Genomic DNA, 17,536 nt, shown 5'->3' with positions numbered 1-17,536 from the left:
GGCCATGCAGATCACCCATCGGCAATTTCACCACCTCGCACACATTTCGCCCACAATATCGCTCGCTCAAAAAACCGCCCACAAAAAGTGGAACTAACCGCGATGAATCACAGTGTTATGGACGCCATGTTTCAGATCACATGTCACATCCTTTAAAAGGCTGCTGTGCTTCAACCTCGGAGGAGTTCGGATGTACTCTGCAGGTTGTTGGAGTTGATGTGAACATCTCTAAAAAGCTCTTGACCACACTGTGACCGATTGGAATTGAAGAGATGTGTTCGCCGTGACATTCCTTGTATGTGTGCAATCGGTGGGAAACAGAGAGCTACTGCAATGGGGCCTGTCCTTTCTCACCCTCTCTTGGTGACCAAATACATGCAGCAGACTTGACATCGCATTATGTGCACAATGAACAAAGTGACAGAGAGATCAGGAGGACAGGACGCTACACCCCCCGCAAGTATAAGGAGAAGCATTCTTACCTCGACTTGCCCGACACCACCTGCCTTCGGAGACTGCGCTTCTACAAAGAGATAATCACTGAAGTATGCCAGCTGATAAAGGCAGATCTGCAGCCTGCCAGAACCAGCAGAACTGCACTGTCCGTCGAGGTCAAAGTCACTGCGGCACTGTCGTTCTATGCCTCGGGTTCTTTTCAGGCCACAGCTGGCGACATTTGCGGACTTTCTCAGCATGTCACACATCGCTGCATTAGACAGGTCACTGAAGCCCTGTATGCACACAGGAGGGACTTGATCAGCTTCCCTATGGCCAGGGAGGCACAGAGTGAGAGGGCTCTAAGTTGCTCCAGAATTGTAAACTTCCCCAAGGTGCAGGGAGCAATAGACTGTACGCACATTGCGATGCGGGCACCTTTTCAGGATGCTGTGATTTTCAGGAACCGCAAGGGATTCCACTCCCTGAATGTCCAGCTGGTTGTTGACCATCAGCAGATTATACTGGCAATGAATGCTCAATTTCCGGGCAGCAACCATGATGCGCACATCCTGCGTATCTGACTTGATTAACAATGCGCCACAAGGTCAATGCTGAATGCTTGGGGACAAAGAATATGGCCTCGGCACCTGGCTGATGACCTCCCTGCGTGACACCCACACACCGAGGCTGAGAGGCGATACAACGAGAGCCACAGAGCAACTCGCAATATCGTGGAGAAAACCATTGGGGTGTTGAAGCAGCGCTTCAGATGCCTGGACCACTCAGTAGGCGAGCTCCAATACCACCCTGAGCAGGTAGCTCAACTCGTGGTGGTCTGCTCCATGTTACACAACTTGGGTATCAGGAGGGGACAAGAATTGCCTGATGAGCCTGACAGTCCACCTTACCAGAGAGAGGAAGAGGAGGACGAGGAGGTGGACGCTGACATGGGCCCAGACAATCAGGCTGATGCTGAAACCATGCCCCTGCCCCCCCTGTAGACCGCATGAAAGGGCCCATAGTGGCATGATAGCTGCAAGAGCCTTACATCAGGAGCTCATCAATGATCGCTTTGCCTGAAAGAACGTCGGTGCTATTTACAAGGCTGACACATAGAAACATAGAAACATAGAAAATAGGTGCAGGAGTAGGCCATTCGGCCCTTTGAGCCTGCACCACCATTCAACAAGATCATGGCTGATCACTCACCCCAGCATCTCCCCACCATGCTCCCTCCACACCCCCCCGACTCCCACAGCCGAATGGACCACATCCAACTCCCTCCAGAACACATCCAATGAACTGGCATCAACAACTCTCCGTGGCAGGGAACCCCAAAGGCCAACAACTCCCCGAGTGAAGAAGTCTCTCCCCATACCAGCCCCAAAAAACCACCCCCCATCCCAAGAGCATGCCACTCCCCGGCTCTGGACCCACCCAACACCGAGAACACTCCCCCCACACCCAACCCAACCCCGTCCCGTCAGAATCCTTCCCAAATGCCGAACACCCCCGGATGTCGAGCCCCCAGCCCCGGCCACCCCGGAGCCACGCCCCCGCGACGCCAACCACACCACATCCACCAACCGCCACCCGCGCAGTCAACCCGTCCACCCCACTCCAAACACCCCCCGCACCGAGGCACAGAGCCCCCAGGCCCACCCCTCCAACACACTTCGCCCCCCCCAGACCCTCGCTGCAATGTGGCCTCTCCCGTCCCCCGCCCTGGGTTTCTCTACCCCCCCACCTCCACCACCCTCCACTCCATCCCCCGCCCCCGTCTCCCCTCATATTCCCTCTGCCTCCCCGCACAGGCTCCCATCTTGGGGGCGGTAACCTTCTGGGGCAGGAAATTTTAGTCCCCAGCATAGAAGTCCTGCTCCCAGCGCAGAATTGGCCTTACCACCCCTCAATGGAAGCGGAGTGCAATTTCCCACACTCCACTTCCTTTGGGGGCAGTTACCGGGGCACGATTGGATGCTCCTGTGACAGTTGGAAGTGGTGCTCTCCACTCTCCCGTCTTGTGACAGTTGGAACTGGTGCTCTCCACTCTCTGTCCTGTGACAGTTTGAACTGTGTTCTGTGACACACTGCTGGGTGTGCAGGTCATACATCAATGGTGGGCATCACCTTGGTGACAGTTAAAGTTTAAGTTGATTGAAGTTAAGTGTGATTATACCCTTTGATGTTAAGGAATCACCAGCGTGTAATGGTGCAGCTATCTGAGCCAACATATGACATTACAGCCATTACAGAGACACGGCTGAAGGAGGGGCAGATTTGCTAGCTCAATATTCTTGGTTACAGGATTTTTAGACAGGACAGAGAGGGGGGTAAAAAAGTGTGTGTGTGGGTGGTGGGGGGGGTGGGGTTGCGGTATTGATTAAAGAAGCTATTACAGCTGTGAGGAGAGATAATATGTTAGAGGGATCATCCAATGAGGCCATATGGGTCGAACCGAAAAATAAAAAAGTGGTGATCACACTGCTGGGTGTGTATTATAGACCACCAAACATTGGTAGGGAGATAGAAGAGCAAATATATAGGCACATTTCTGTGAAGTCTAAAAACCATAGGGCAGTGATAGTAAGGGATTTCAACTATCCTAATATTGATTGGGATAAATATAGCGAGAAGTGTATAGAGGATGGGGAATTCTTAAAATGCATTCAAGAGAACTTTTTTAGTCAGTATGTAACAAGCCGAACACGGGAGGGAGCGGTTCTGGATTTAGTTTTGGGGAATGAAGCTGGGCAGGTGGAAGGGGTATCAGTGGGAGAGCACTTGGATGCCAGTGACCATAATTCAGTCAGATTTAAGGTAGTTATGGATAAGGACAAGGATAGGCCAGGAACAAAAGTCCCAAATTGGAGAAAAGCTAACTTTGCTCCGTTGAGAAGTGATTTGACCACAGTGGGCTGGAAACAGCTACTTGAAGGTAAATCAGTGTCGAAACAGTGGGAGGCATTTAAGGAGGAGATCCGGAGGGCTCAGGCCAAACATGTGCCCTTAAAGAAAAAGGGTGGAATAACAATTCTAGAGCCCCCTGGATGTCTAGGGACTTATAGAGGAGGATAAAGAAAAAAAGGGAAGCTTATGTCATATACCGACAGCTAAATACTATAGACTCTCTGGAGGAATATAGAAAGTTTAGAGGTAAAATTAAAAAGGATATTAGGAACGGTAAGAGAGAGCATGAAAAATTCTTCGCAAGTAAAATCAAGGAAAACCCAACGATGTTCTATAAATACATTAAGAGTAAGAGGATAACTAAAGAAAGGGTACGGCCTATTAGAGACCATGAGGGTAATCTGTGTGTGGAGGCGGAAAATGTTCGTATGGTTCTTCATGAATGTTTTGCATCTGTTTTCACAAAGGAAAGAGGCAATGCAGATACTGCCATCGAGGAGGACTGTGAAATTCTGGATGAAATAAACATAGTGAGAGAAGAGGTATTAAATACTTTAGCGGCTTTGAAAATGGATAAGTCCCCAGGCCAGATGAAATGTATCCCAGGCTGTTGAGCGAAGCAAAAGAGGAAATAACAGAGGCCTTGACCATCATTTTCCAGTCCTCTTTGGATTCAGGCATGGTGCCGGAGGACTGGAGGACTGCTAATGTGGTATCCTTGTTTAAGAAGGGAGAAAGGGATAGGCCAAGTAATTACAGGCCTGTCAGCCTAACCTCAGTGGTGGGAAAATCATTGGAAACAATCCTGAAGGACAGGATAAATTTACATTTAGAAAGGCAAGGATTAACCAGGGACAGTGAGCATGGATTTGTTAAGGGGAGATCGTGTTTGACTAAGTTTATTGAATTTTTCGAGGAGGCAACCAGGAGGGTCGATGAGGGTAGTGCGTATGATGTAGTGTATATGGACTTTAGCAAAGCTTTTGATAAGGTCCCACGTGGCAGACTGGTCACGAAGGTAAAAGCCCATGGGATCTAGGACAAAGTGGCAAGTTGGATCCAAAATTGGCTGAGAGGTAGGAAGCAATGGGTAATGGTTGATGGATGTTTTTGTGACTGGAAGGATGTTTCCAGTGGGGTTCCGCAGGGCTCAGTACTGGGACCCTTGCTTTTTGTGGTGTACATCAATGATCTAGATTTGATTATGGGGGTATGATTAAGAAGTTTGCAGATGACACTAAAATTTGCTGTGTGGTTGATACTGAAGAGGAAAGTTATGGACTGCAGGAGGATATCAATCTGCTGGTCAGGTGGCCAGAAAAGTGGCTAATGGAATTTAATTCGGAGAAGTGTGGGGTAATGCACATGGGGAGGGCTAATAAGGAAAGGGTATATACATTAAATGGTAGGCCACTTAGAAGTGCAGATGAACAAAGGGACCTTGGGGTGCTTATCCATAGATCCCTGCAAGTAGCTGGCCAGGTGGATAAGGTGGTTAAGAAGGCATATGGAATGCTTGCCTTTATTAGCTGAGGCATAGAATACAAGAGCAAGGAGGTTATGCTTAAATTGTGTAATACACTGGTTAGGCCACTACTGGAATACTGCGTGCAGTTCTGGTCGCTATATTACAGGAAGGATGTGATTGCACGAGAGAAGGTGCAGAGGAGACTTACGAGGATGCTGCCTGGAATGGAGAATCTTAGCTATGAGGATAGATTGGATAGGTTGGGTTTGTTTTCTTTGGAACAGAAGAGGCTGAGAGGAGACCTAATTGAGGTGTATAAAATTTTGAGGGGCCTGGATATAGTGGATAGCAAGGACCTATTTTGCTTGGTGGAAGGGTCAATTACAAAGGGGCATAGGTTGGTGGAAGATTTAGAGGGGATTTGAGGGGAAGCTTCTACACGCAGAGGGTTGTGGAAGGCAGAAACCCTTAGCACATTTAAAATGTGCTTGAATGGGCACTTGACGTGCCGTAACCTGCAAGGTTACGGATCTAGAGCTCGTAAGTGGGATTAGACTGGATAACCTCTTGTTGGCTGGCGCAGATACAATGGTAAGTACTTCAGGGAATCTAAGACGGCCAGAATGATCTGCTGGACTAGTTTTGATTGTCTGGATGGGTCGAAGAGAAATTTTCCCAGATTTTTTTCCCCCGATTGGCCTGGGTTTTTATCAGGTTGTTTGCCTCTCCCAGGAGATCATATAGCTCTGGGTGGGCTGGAGTGCAAAATGTTGTGATACATTGAGTATTGCAGTTGTGTGGGGTGGATTGGTTGGGCCGGATGCCATTTCTTTCTGCCATTGTTCATTGTTCATAGGTTTATATGTAACCTTCAGGGCTGCTGACCGAGGGCCGTGCAGCTCTTTGTCGACCGACCCGGACACAATGGGCCGAAATGCCCTCCTTCTGCGCTGTATGTTTCTATGTTCTAATTCTTTTTGAGTTTAGGGTTAGGATTAGGGTTGTATAGTTTTATTCTCCATTTAGGACTTTTTGGGGGGAGAAATTGGCCTGCTGTGTGCCTCCTGTTAGCAGCTCCGGGGGCCGCTAATGAGGTGCCAATGTGCTTTTGCCCGGCGGGGGGGGGGGGGGGGGGGTGGAGTGTGGTGCTACTAGCTCCCGCGAAATTGCGCGGAAGTTAGCAGAGTCGCCAAACCGGTAGTGCCCGGCTCTTGCCAGTAGCGATGCGGGCCGCTGCGTCTGCCAATGACGTCATCGCCGTAAACAGCGACTAGTTTTCACTCGTGCCGGTGCTTTTTTGCCCTGCGGTGGAAATTGGGCAGCGCTCCATGAAGCTGCCGTGGACGATGTCAGCGCCAACCTCGTGGGTCACGAACCAGGCCACACTTCGCTCACGGGGCGAAACTTAAAACGGAGGTGCGTGCCGCAATTTTGTTATGTCCTCCGGTCTCTGTGAGTTTTCTTGCGGGGTCCATGCCGCGAAGGTGCACCTCAGCACACCGCTTTGGTGCAGGGCTGCAGCCTTGGCAGCCCCGCATCCCCGGTTGCTGAGTGGAGGCCACTCAAACTCATGCAGAGCTCGCAGCATGCCCTCCCCTTTAACGGAAGGGGAGAGCCCCATGCTCGTGTGCTCCGACCTTCACGTCCTTAATGCCCCAGACCAAATCGGGTTACTGTCCCCAAGAGGAAGTGGAGCGCAATGTCGGGCGCTCCACTTCCTCTTGGGGACAGTAACCCGATTTTAGGTCGCGGGGCGGGACCTCTGCGCCAGGGGCAGGAAGTCCCGCCTAGCAAAGGTTACGGACTCCAAAAGAGGCGAAACGCAATTTCACCCCCTGTGTCTCTGTTTCTTGTTTACTTTTTGTTTCTTACACTCATTTGTATTTATTCTCTTTTATTTATAATTTCACCTTTTTCTGTCTTTTATTTTCTTTGTACTTAGTTGCCTTTTACTATTTCATATTTTTTATTTCTCTTTGTTCTTTTTGCATCTTTACATTAGATAATACAGTAAAGTACTGGTAGGATTTGCAGAATGATTAACAGTCTGATTTCAAATCATCATTTGCATTACATCACATACATGACTCTGTATGCAAAGGAGTGCACTAAGTTTTGCAGTAAGCAAGAATACATAGTCCGTATAAACCTGACTGCATATACTGCCTGGAATTTACGATTGGGATGACGGCGAACTGGCAGCTTTCGCCGTCATTCCACCTTTGAAACTGACCAAAACTTCAGGATTTGGCGTAGGTTCAGATGCATGCGGAAATCCTGAAGTTGTGGTCTGTCATTCACTGCTGTGACACAGGCTGCACTGTACTCCCCACCTCCTCCCTCTCGCCTCCCACACCCCCCCCACCCCCGCCATGCCTCCCCCAACCCCTCCCCCCCACCCCCCACACCCCATTCCCCACCCCTCCCCACCACCAGCACGGAGCCGGCAATCTGTGTATACACCCAAATTAGGGAAACTTTGGCACATTTCATAAATCTTAACTATCATCGTATTTCTCAGCCTTGGTCTGAGGCCAGTCTCGTTGTGAAGGTTGTACTATTCTATTTCTTGTGTTATGACTGTTATGACTCCAGTGTTGGTTCCTGAGAGCCCTGAAAATTTCTTGCAGTTGCTCAGACTCAATAATCTTTTGTTTGGTTCATATAGCAAAACCACTTCTTGATCCTTGGAGCTTTGAGATTTGCTTCCTGTATATTTAAGAAGGAGATCTCTTGAGTACATTTCAGAGTACAGAGGACATTGCATACATAACAGCAGAGGCTGCACTTCTAAAAGCAGTTAATTGCCTGTGAAGAGCTTTGAGACGTTCTCAGAATGTGAAGAGGAGTATGTAAATGCAACTTCCATTCTTTTTTTATCAGTGGCAACAGAAAAAAAAGATGCATGATCAAGTTTGCACATGAATGGTTGCTTCAAAGACACAACTGCATCTTTACTTTCTGGCCATGGACCTTCAATAATGCAACACTGTAATATTTGTAAATCTGGAGATATTTAATTGTCAATTTACAAGTTTCCTGAATATTCCTTTTAGGTAAAAAAAGACTTTGGGGGAGAAATTCGGGTCGTTTGCGCCTCCCATTCGCGCCCCCAGTAACGGGTCACAAACAACTTTTCACCCGGGCACAGCACTGCTAATGACTCCCACTAAATTACATGGGAGTTTAGCGGTGGTGGTGTCATGTTTGTAACCTTCACATAACTTTAACCCTTATGTAACAACACTGTACACTGTATACACCTGAGTAATGCACACCTTGACCACAGGGGGTGAACTTGTGGGAGACATTCCTCACCTGGTCATCCAGGTATATAAAGGGAGGTCCCACGCAGGGTCAGCACTTCTTGGTCCTAGGAATAAAGGTTCAGGTCACGTAGTGACCTTGTCTGCAGTACATGCCTCGTGTGATTCTCTAGTAAGGTGTAAGGACACCACATTTGGCGACGAGAAACGGGAATCAATGACTCACGAGGATGGCCACCGGTAGCACAGAGGAACGGTACTGTATTGGTGAGGACTGGGACGATTTCGTTGAGAGGCTCCAGCAGAGCTTTTTCACGAAGGACTGGCTGGGAGAGGAAGCAGCTGGCAAATGGAGGGCGCATCTACTGACCAGTTGTGGATCCAAGATGTATGCGCTGATGAAAGACCTGCTCACACCCGAGAAGCCGGCACACAAGTCTTTTGAAGCACTCAATAGTCTGATCAGTGAGCAGTATACACATGGCCCGGCACCGGTTCTCCACACACCGGCGTCGGGAGGGACAAAGCATATCGGACTTCATTGCGGATCTTCGGCGTTTGGCCTGCCTCTGTAAATTCACGGACGCCTGCAGGGGGGAGAAGTTAAGGGATTTCTTCATTGAGGGCATTGGTCATGCCGGGATTTTCAGGAAGCTCATTGAGACCAAGGACTTGACTTTGGAAAGGGCAACGTTGATAGCTCAGACCTTCATGGCAGGGGAAGAGGAGACCAGCATAATTTATACACGCAGTCCTGGTTCCAACGTGCCGATGGACCAGGGAGTTAACATTGTAAATGAGATTCGACACCGCCCAGGCAGCAACAAGCTCTAGGGTGGGCCAGCAACAGAGACAATGGCAGGGGGATCGGCAATTCACGCCATCACAAGGGACAATGCGTCCCGGGATGGGACCATTGACACTCAGCAACAGAGTGCTCAGGAGTAATCAAAGAGACAATCAGAGAGGAATGCCTGTTAACAGTTCCTTTGTTCACAACAATTTCAGCTCATGCTAGAGGTGCGGTGGCAGACATGCTGCGAGAACCTGTAGGTTTCAGCAATTTATCTGCAGAAACTGTAACTTCAGTGGACATCTGGCCAGAATGTGCAGAAAGCCCATAGCGAGGCTAGTTTACGAGGCAGAGGAACCAGATGAGGGGTCTGCAAGGCAGGGTGATGCTTGGGGCAAAGCTATGGATGCTGAAGTCTAGGTTCATGTGGCAGACGTCCACAGCTCGTATACCAAAACGCCACCTATGATGATGGAAGTTCTATTAAATGGCATCCCGGTACACATGGAGCTGGACACAGGAGCCAGCCAGTCACTTATGAGTGCCCAACAATTTGAAAAACTATGGCCACTCAAAGCTAACAGGCCCAAACTGGAACGCACTTACACCCTGTTACGGATGTACACCAAAGAGATCATCCCAATACTAGGCAGTGCAAACTTGGTGGTCACGCACAATGCTTCGGAGAACCGGCTGCCACTCTGGATTGTCCCGGGGAATGGTCCCGCGCTCTTGGAGAGGAGCTGGTTAGCCGAGATGAACTGGAAATGGGAGGATGTGCACGCTATTTCATCTGTGGAGCGAAGTTCATGCTCACAGGTCCTACAGAAATTCGAGCCACTTTTTCAACCAGGTGTCGGGACTTTTAAGAGCACCAATTATTGATACGCATCACCCCGGACTCCAGACCAGTGCACCACAAAGCCAGAGCCGTGCCATATGTGATGCGTGAGAGAATTGAGAGTGAGTTGGACAGGCTGCTAAGAGAGGGCATAATTTCGCCTGTTGAATTCAGTGACTGGGCAAGCCCCATCGTTCCTGTCCTCAAAGCGGATGGCTCGGTCAGGATTTGTGGCGACTACAAGGCCACCATCAACCGAGTGTCACTACAAGACCAATACCCGCTTCCGAGAGCGGAGGATCTTTTTGCCACGCTGGCAGATGGCAAGCTGTTCACCAAGTTGGACCTCACTTCAGCCTACATGACCCAGGAACTGGCTGAAGAATCCAAGCTTCTGACCACCATCACCACGCACAAGGGGCTATCCGTTTACAACAGGTGTCCGTTTGGCATTCGTTCAGCAGCCGTTATCTTCCAGAGGAACATGGAAAGCTTGCTTAAATCCATCCCTGGAACAATCGTATTCCAAGATGACATCCTAATCACGGGTCGGGACACCGAGAAACACCTCCACAACCTGGAGGAGGTGCTACGCCGACTGGACCGGGTAGGCTTGCGACAAAAGAAATCCAAGTGTGTGTTTTTGGCCCCAGAGGTCGCGTTTTTGGGCAGGAGGGTTGCCGCAGACGGGATCCGGCCGACCGAATCCAAAACGGAGGCGATCCGTCGTGCGCCCAGGCCTGGCAACACATCATTTCAGGAACTATTGAACTACTTTGGGAACTTTCTGCCGAACTTAAGCACATTGTTGGAGCCGCTGCACGTGCTCCTGCGTAAGGGTTGCGAATGGTTTTGGGGGGACTGTCAAGAATGGGCTTTCAATTGGGTGTGGAATCTGCTTTGTTCTAACAAGCTGTTGACCTTGTACAACCCCTGTAAGAAACTGGTTTTAACGTGTGATGCATCATCCTATGGGGTTGGGTGCGTGTTGCATCAAAGTAATGATGAGGGCCAACTCCAACTATGGCTTATGCCTCCAGGTCGCACTCCCAGGCAGAACGGGGATATGGGATGGTTGAAAATGAAGCACTTGCATGTGTCTCCGGGGTGAAAAAGATGCACCATTACCTTTTTGGCAGAAGGTTCGAGTTAGAAACGGACCACAAACTGTTAACATCCCTGTTGTCTGACAGCAAGGCTGTCAATGCTAATGCGTCAGCTGGCATACAGCGGTGAACCCTCACGCTGGCTGCGTATGACTACACCATACGGCACCGGCCAGGCACCGAAAATTGCGCTGACGCGCTCAGCAGGCTCCCATTGGCGACCACTGAGGAGGCGTCGGAGCAAAGCACAGAGATGGTCATGGCCGTTGAGGCTTTCGACACCGCAGGCTCACCCATCACAGCCCGCCAAATCAAAATCTGGACCAACAGAGATCCCCTCCTATCACTGATAAAGAAATGTGTCCTGACCGGGGATTGGGCGCCCGCACACGGAGCGTGCCCCGAGGAGGTCAGGCCGTTTCACAGACGGATGGATGAGCTCTCCATCCAAGCCGACTGCTTGCTATGGGGCAGCCGGGTAGCCATGCCCCAGAAAGGAAGGGAAGCATTCATCAGGGAACTCCACAGCGAGCACCCAGGCATTGTGCTAATGAAGGCCATTGCCTGGTCACATGTATGGTGGCTGGGAATTGACTCAGACCTAGAACACTGCATTTGCAGGTACATGATGTGTGCTCAGCTGGGAAATGCCCCCAGGGAGTCCCCACTCAGCCCGTAGCCCTGGCTCACCAGGCCATGGTCACGTATTCACGTAGACTACGCGGGCCTGTTCATGGGAAAAATGTTCCTGATTGTTGCCGATGCATACCCGAAATGGATTGAGTGCATCATATTGAATTCGTGCACGACATCCACCACCGTGGAGAGTCTGCGTACGGTCTTTGCGACCCACGGCTTGCCGGACATCCTGGTTAGCGACAACGGTCCGTGTCTCACTAGCTATGAATTCCAGGAGTTTATGTTGGGTAATGGTATCAAACACGTCAGGACAGCACCGTTCAAGCAGGCTTCCAATGGCCAGGCAGAACGTGCGGTTCAAATCATAAAACAGGGCATGTTCCCGATTCAAGGACTCCCCCTTCAGTATCACCTATCGAGCCTCCTGCTGGCCTATAGGTCCCGGCTGCATTCGCACACGGGAGTCCCGCCCGCGGAACTACTCATGAAATGCACACTTAAAACGCGGCTGTCCCTCATTCATCCAGCCCTGTCAGGCATTGTTGAGGGCAAGCGGCAGTTCCAAATCGAGTGCCATGATCGCAACTCAATCATGCTTTGGGACCCAAATGGCTTGAGGGTACTGTAATTGGAAAAGAGGGGAATAGGGTCATAGTGGTCAGACTTAACAATGGGCAGAAATGCCGCAAACATCTGGACCAAGTAAAGAAAAGGTTCAGCATGGACACTGAGAAACCTGAGGAAGATCATGAGATATCACTTACACCACTGCCAGTGAATGAGCAACAAGGACACTCACCAGCATGCACAGTCCCTGCGGCCAGCCTGGACAGGCTGGAATCACCTCAGGCAACAGAGACGCATGCCAAGGCCCAACCACCAGAGTCCCAACTGCGGCGCTCCACGAGAGAGAGTCGACTGCCTGAAAGACTCAACCTTTGACCCAAAGACGTTGGGGGGAGGTGATGTCATGTTTGTAACCTTCACATAACTGTAACCCTTATGTAACAACACTGTACACTGTATACACCTGAGTAATGCACACCTTGACCACAGCGGGTGAACTTGTGGGAGACACTCCTCACCTGGTCATTCAGGTATATAAAGGGAGGTCCCACGCAGGGTCAGCACTTCTTGGTCCTGGGAATAAAGGTTCAGGTCACATAGTGACTTTGTCTGCAGTGCATGCCTTGTGTGATTCTATAGTAAGGTGTAAGGACACCACAGGCGGTAACAAGTAGCGTCCTGCTCTGCTGGCGATGATGACATCATCACCGTGCGTCGAGACCTGTTTTCACCCCGGAGCGAAATTCGGGAGCATCTCCTGAAACTGGGCCGGGCGATGCCAGCGACAGCTTCAGGGGGTGTGAACTGGCCTGTAGGCCACTCACGGGGCGGTAGTTAAAGGGGAGGTAACGCTCGGGGGAAAAAAAAATCAACCGACTTACCGGTTGCGGCCCGTAGCATGGTGGACCACAGGATCTGCCACGATCTGGCAGTCCAGCACTCCGCTTGAGGGCCAGGCTGGTGCCACAGCACTCCGCTCCTCAGTGGTCCAGGAAGGATCTCGCAGAGCCTGCAGCTTGGCCCTCCCCTTAGACGATGGGGAGGGCCCTTTCTATGTGGCAGCGCTACACGTCCCAGCATGTAGCACTGCACCCCTTTCCTTTTGCTTCCGCCCCGCTCGCGCCCCACAAACTATTTTGTGCTCCACTTGCTCTCGCATGCGGTAATCCCAATATCGCGAGCGGAGCGGGACTTCTGCATCTGACACAGCAAATCCCGCCTCACAGCCATTACTGCCCCAAATGGGGCACTACACAATTTCCCCCCTATTTTTTTAAAGACTCCTGTTGCATCAGGAACTCATATCTTTTGTGTATTTTTAAAAATATTATGCAATGATATAGCACAACTACACTCTTGTATCTGTTGTCTAAACTGCGGTCTGTCTCTGTTTTGCAAGGACACATTTTCAGCAGGATAGCATCAGTGTCACTTGGCATAGAAAACTTTCATGCATTATACAGTCCCTTCCCCCTCCACTAGAGGTTAATGCAAATCTGCAGCGTCGCTAGTAGTCAGAAATATTATTAGGTCTGCACACATCAGGGCACAATTGTTTCTAGCATAATTAAAATAAACAAAATTCTGCCTAATATTTGGAGCAAGATTCAACAGGGAATTTTTCAGAGATTATTGTAATTAATATTTTAGCACAAGTAATAATGAGGAGGAAATTCAGTTCGCAAAGGTTTAGTTGTAATATACTTCGAAAACTGATTATTTATTCTAAATGTCCTTGTGAAACTGATAATTGGTTGTACACATTAACATTTTTGTTGCTCTTCAAGATTGTGATAATATTTTCAAACATTCAGATTTTTAAAATGATCACATTATGGCATTTCTATGATTAACAAAACTGAAGCTCGAAACAGCCTTAGGGTGTCAATGTGAGCAGGAAATATATAACCAGACCCAAGGACATGGGCTAAGCAGTTCTTTTACATAGTTCTCACAAGCACTGACACTCCAAAGGTGCACATTGATGCTTTCAGTCAGTTTTATAATTGGATACTGTTTTATAAAAGTATAGATTTTTTTTTGTTTTATTTGCCATTGTGTGATGGCATTTTGCTTTGCCTTTCTATATAATACAACAGTTGTAAGAACTTGGAACTCTTTGTTTATTTGCTGGGATGTTGCGCGCACTCACGCTGCTCTGCCTGCTTTCTGACTGGCTTCAAATCAGGTAATTATTAAGTGGCACCACACTCTGACAGTACATTTTACTCCAAGCTGTTTATAATTTTCACTGCTGAATAATTTTATGCAATGATCCTCATTGTCAATTATAGAAATTTAGTAACACTGACAAAAATGTGTGCAAATCGTGTAAAATATACAGTTTAAATGCAAAAAGAGACATATTTAATATATGAACACAATCATGCTGATTTTTAAAAAAACTCAAAATAATGGAAATTGAACTATTTTACAAATAATTTCAGATAGTAATGAGACAGAAAGGATCTTACCAGCCCTGAAGCAAAGAAGACAGCCAGTAGTGACAAACAGGCTCCCATCACAATCAGAAGCAAGAAAACAATCAGAGGATGCTGCTGGCTCATGCAGTAATACGACTCATACAGCCAGTCGGTTGACTTTTGCTTGGCAGGAGCATCATCAGTTCTACTAAGCAAATAGCGTCTCCTCCTCATTGTGTCTTGCCACATAAAAATCAGCAATTATGCTTTCAACTCTCAATTAACTGGTACACAGTCAGCAAGGTGCAGCTGAGGGAGCACACTTAAACTGTATTGCTGAAGCAACATGTTGAGCTGTGATGAACTAGAAGCAGACTGCAAGCTAGACTGGTGTGCAAAGCAGAGGGTGCACTCATCTCAATCGAAGCGCATCATCCTAAACAACTATTTCCCCTCTAGTAATGGATGTCAAACATCAATAGCAAGTGGCTTTCAGTTGATGGAAGGCTTCATGAAAATCAATCCCTCAATTATCGGCAAAAAATCACAGTCTAGAAAGAAAAAAAGACATCTACAATTAGTTAACTCATTACTGCATCACGTGCAACTACATGCATGAAAAGCTGTAATGTACCTAATGGACGTTGGAGAAATGTTTTTCTAAGCCAGTAGAATAATTAAAATATAATCCTATAACATGAATTACAGTTATCTCTTTTTCCTCCAGTATTTTCAGAATTTATCAACAAATTCTGAAGCAATGCAAACAGACATAATACATAGCACAAAAAACTTATGTCACACAGGTTGCACTTGTATAATAAAGGAACCAAATGACATCTGCACAGGAGAAGAATTGCTCCTCACAGGGGATTGTGTGTCATTTCCGCAGCTGCTGTCTCAAACTAAGTAAATAGCAACTCATCCATCAACAACACAGCTTGTTCTGCTTTCAAATATTCAATCTTCTGCTTTTGGGGGAATACAACTCAACACATTTACAGGATACACGTACCGGGGATCTAAAAGATGAATACACCAGTCATACCGTACCAGCTGAGTACTATTCAAATTTCACTTGTTATCATTTATTTCAGTGAGTTCACATGCTTTCTATTAAATTGTTCAAATAGATTATTTTAATTTATTGATTGGATTATGTTGATTCTTAAATTTGTGTTTCATGGAAATCCACAAGGTAGTTTGGTTTAGAGGCAGTTATGTTGTATTAATGTTTAAGAATTCTAACTTCCTGGAATGTAAAACCCTTGGTTACATGTTCTGTGTGTAATGGAAAGATGGAGAAATTTAGAAGATCCAACAGTTTCAAAGAGTCAGGAAGTACTGATCTGGAGAATTTGTCTCATTGTTGCATTATTGTTGCTTTAGATATTATTGATGACCTTATATTTTCCTGTCTTGAATTTCTCCTCTTACCCCACTTTTTCTGATGGCAGTGACTCAAGGTGGTTAAACAATGCTGCAGATGTCAGCTAACCACCTCATTTCCTCACCTAGGTAGCCATTCTTCATGTACAAGACTAAATAGTGAATGTTGGTAAACATTTACCATGGGGCCATTATTGTTAAATGAGATGTTCTTTTTCCCCTCTCATATTATCCACACAGTTGGAGTCACTGGATAGTGATTAAAAATAGGGGAACAAGCAATTTTCCTGGTTTGAGCACACTCTCAGCACAGGCCTGCCCAATGGCTTGGAATTTTACCTGAAAATTAAGGAGGAAACAGTAGCTGCAGATCTCTCAGCTCAACACTTGCACTTTTGGTCATCACCATTGGGCTTTTTGGTAGCTGTCTTAAAATCATTTGGGAGGGTGGACTTTGAACAAAGATCCATCATATGCGAACAAAACCTTTGTCCTGCCCCTGAGACTTTCAAAAATCCGCCATTTGGACCCATGCCTGACCTTGGCACCAGATTTCTTTCGGTACCCCAGTGGATCAAGTGATGAGCAAACTAAGGGAGAACTCTGGAAACGCTCATTAAGGTCTTATTACTGGGTTGGTATGTAGTTCAGGTGTAGGCTAAATACTGCTGGGGACTTCCCTGGAAATCCTGTTGTATTTGGTCGTTGCTCATTTTTCCTGGGGAAAACTGATATCCCAGGTACGTTGAAGAGGAAAATCCACCCTTCCCCTCCTCTAGGCTTCTTGACATCAGGCAGTAGATTTCTGCCAAGTGGGCTTCTCTCATATCGATCTATAGCTAGCTGCATGGAAGCTTCTGACAGGAAACTTCTGTCCAGAGCAATTTTGGTGCCTTGCAAGATCTCAGCACCATAACTTACTGAATAATCCAGGCATACCTGAAGTGTATATGGGAGTGTCCTTTTGGACACAGAAAGAAAGACTTGCATTGACATAGCGCCTTTCACGAGCACCGGACGTCTCAAAGCGCTTTACAGCCAATGACATCATTTGGAATGCAGTCACTGTTGTAATGTGGGAAGCGCGGCAGCCAATTTGTACACAGCAATCTCCCACAAACAGCAATGTGATAATGACCAGATAATCTTGTTGTGTTGATTGAGGGATAAATATTGGCCAGGACACTGGGGATAACACCCCTGCTCTTCTTCGAAATAGTGCCATGAAATCTTTTACGTCCACCTGAGAGAGCAGACACCTCCGATAGTGCAGCACTCCCTCAGCACTGCACTGGAATGTCAGCCTAGATTTATGTGCTCAAGTCCCTGGAATGGAACTTAAACCCACAAACTTCTAACTCAGGGGCGAGTGTGCTACCCACTGTGCCACAGCTGACACTCATGACACAGGCAAGAAGGAAACAGGTAGTATGGGCATTTCTGGGGCCTTGAAGGCTACAGAAATTTATAAAGGGGCAAATCCAATGGAAGTGCTGTGTCAGAAACAGAAGGATTTGAATTTCAGTATTTATGGGAGCAGGATTTTTATTTTCTTAGCTTCTGATAAATAGTGCTAAGTTTTAAAATCCATTCATGTCAATCAGAAGCTGCAATGAGCATATCTCTGGTCTTCACATTTATCCTTGTGAGTGTATTTGTGCTTCTTTGCCAAGGCTAGCATTGCAGAAGCATCCCA

General features: G+C 47.7%; 1 protein-coding gene across 1 annotated transcript in view; it reads right to left on the bottom strand.

Moving 5' to 3' along the window:
* adcy2b (adenylate cyclase 2b (brain)) overlaps nt 1-14,700 on the bottom strand; it is a 796,633-nt gene extending 781,933 nt beyond the window's left edge. The window contains exon 1 of the mRNA XM_070879907.1: nt 14,503-14,700. Within this exon, the coding sequence (XP_070736008.1) occupies nt 14,503-14,700 (198 nt within the window). The remainder of the gene's footprint in view (nt 1-14,502) is intronic.
* Nucleotides 14,701-17,536: the final 2,836 nt, after the last annotated feature.

The sequence above is a fragment of the Pristiophorus japonicus genome, chromosome 5 (genome assembly GCF_044704955.1).
Source record: "Pristiophorus japonicus isolate sPriJap1 chromosome 5, sPriJap1.hap1, whole genome shotgun sequence".
Classification (NCBI taxonomy): Eukaryota; Metazoa; Chordata; class Chondrichthyes; family Pristiophoridae; genus Pristiophorus; species Pristiophorus japonicus.
This window is presented reverse-complemented; position numbering and strand designations above follow the sequence as displayed.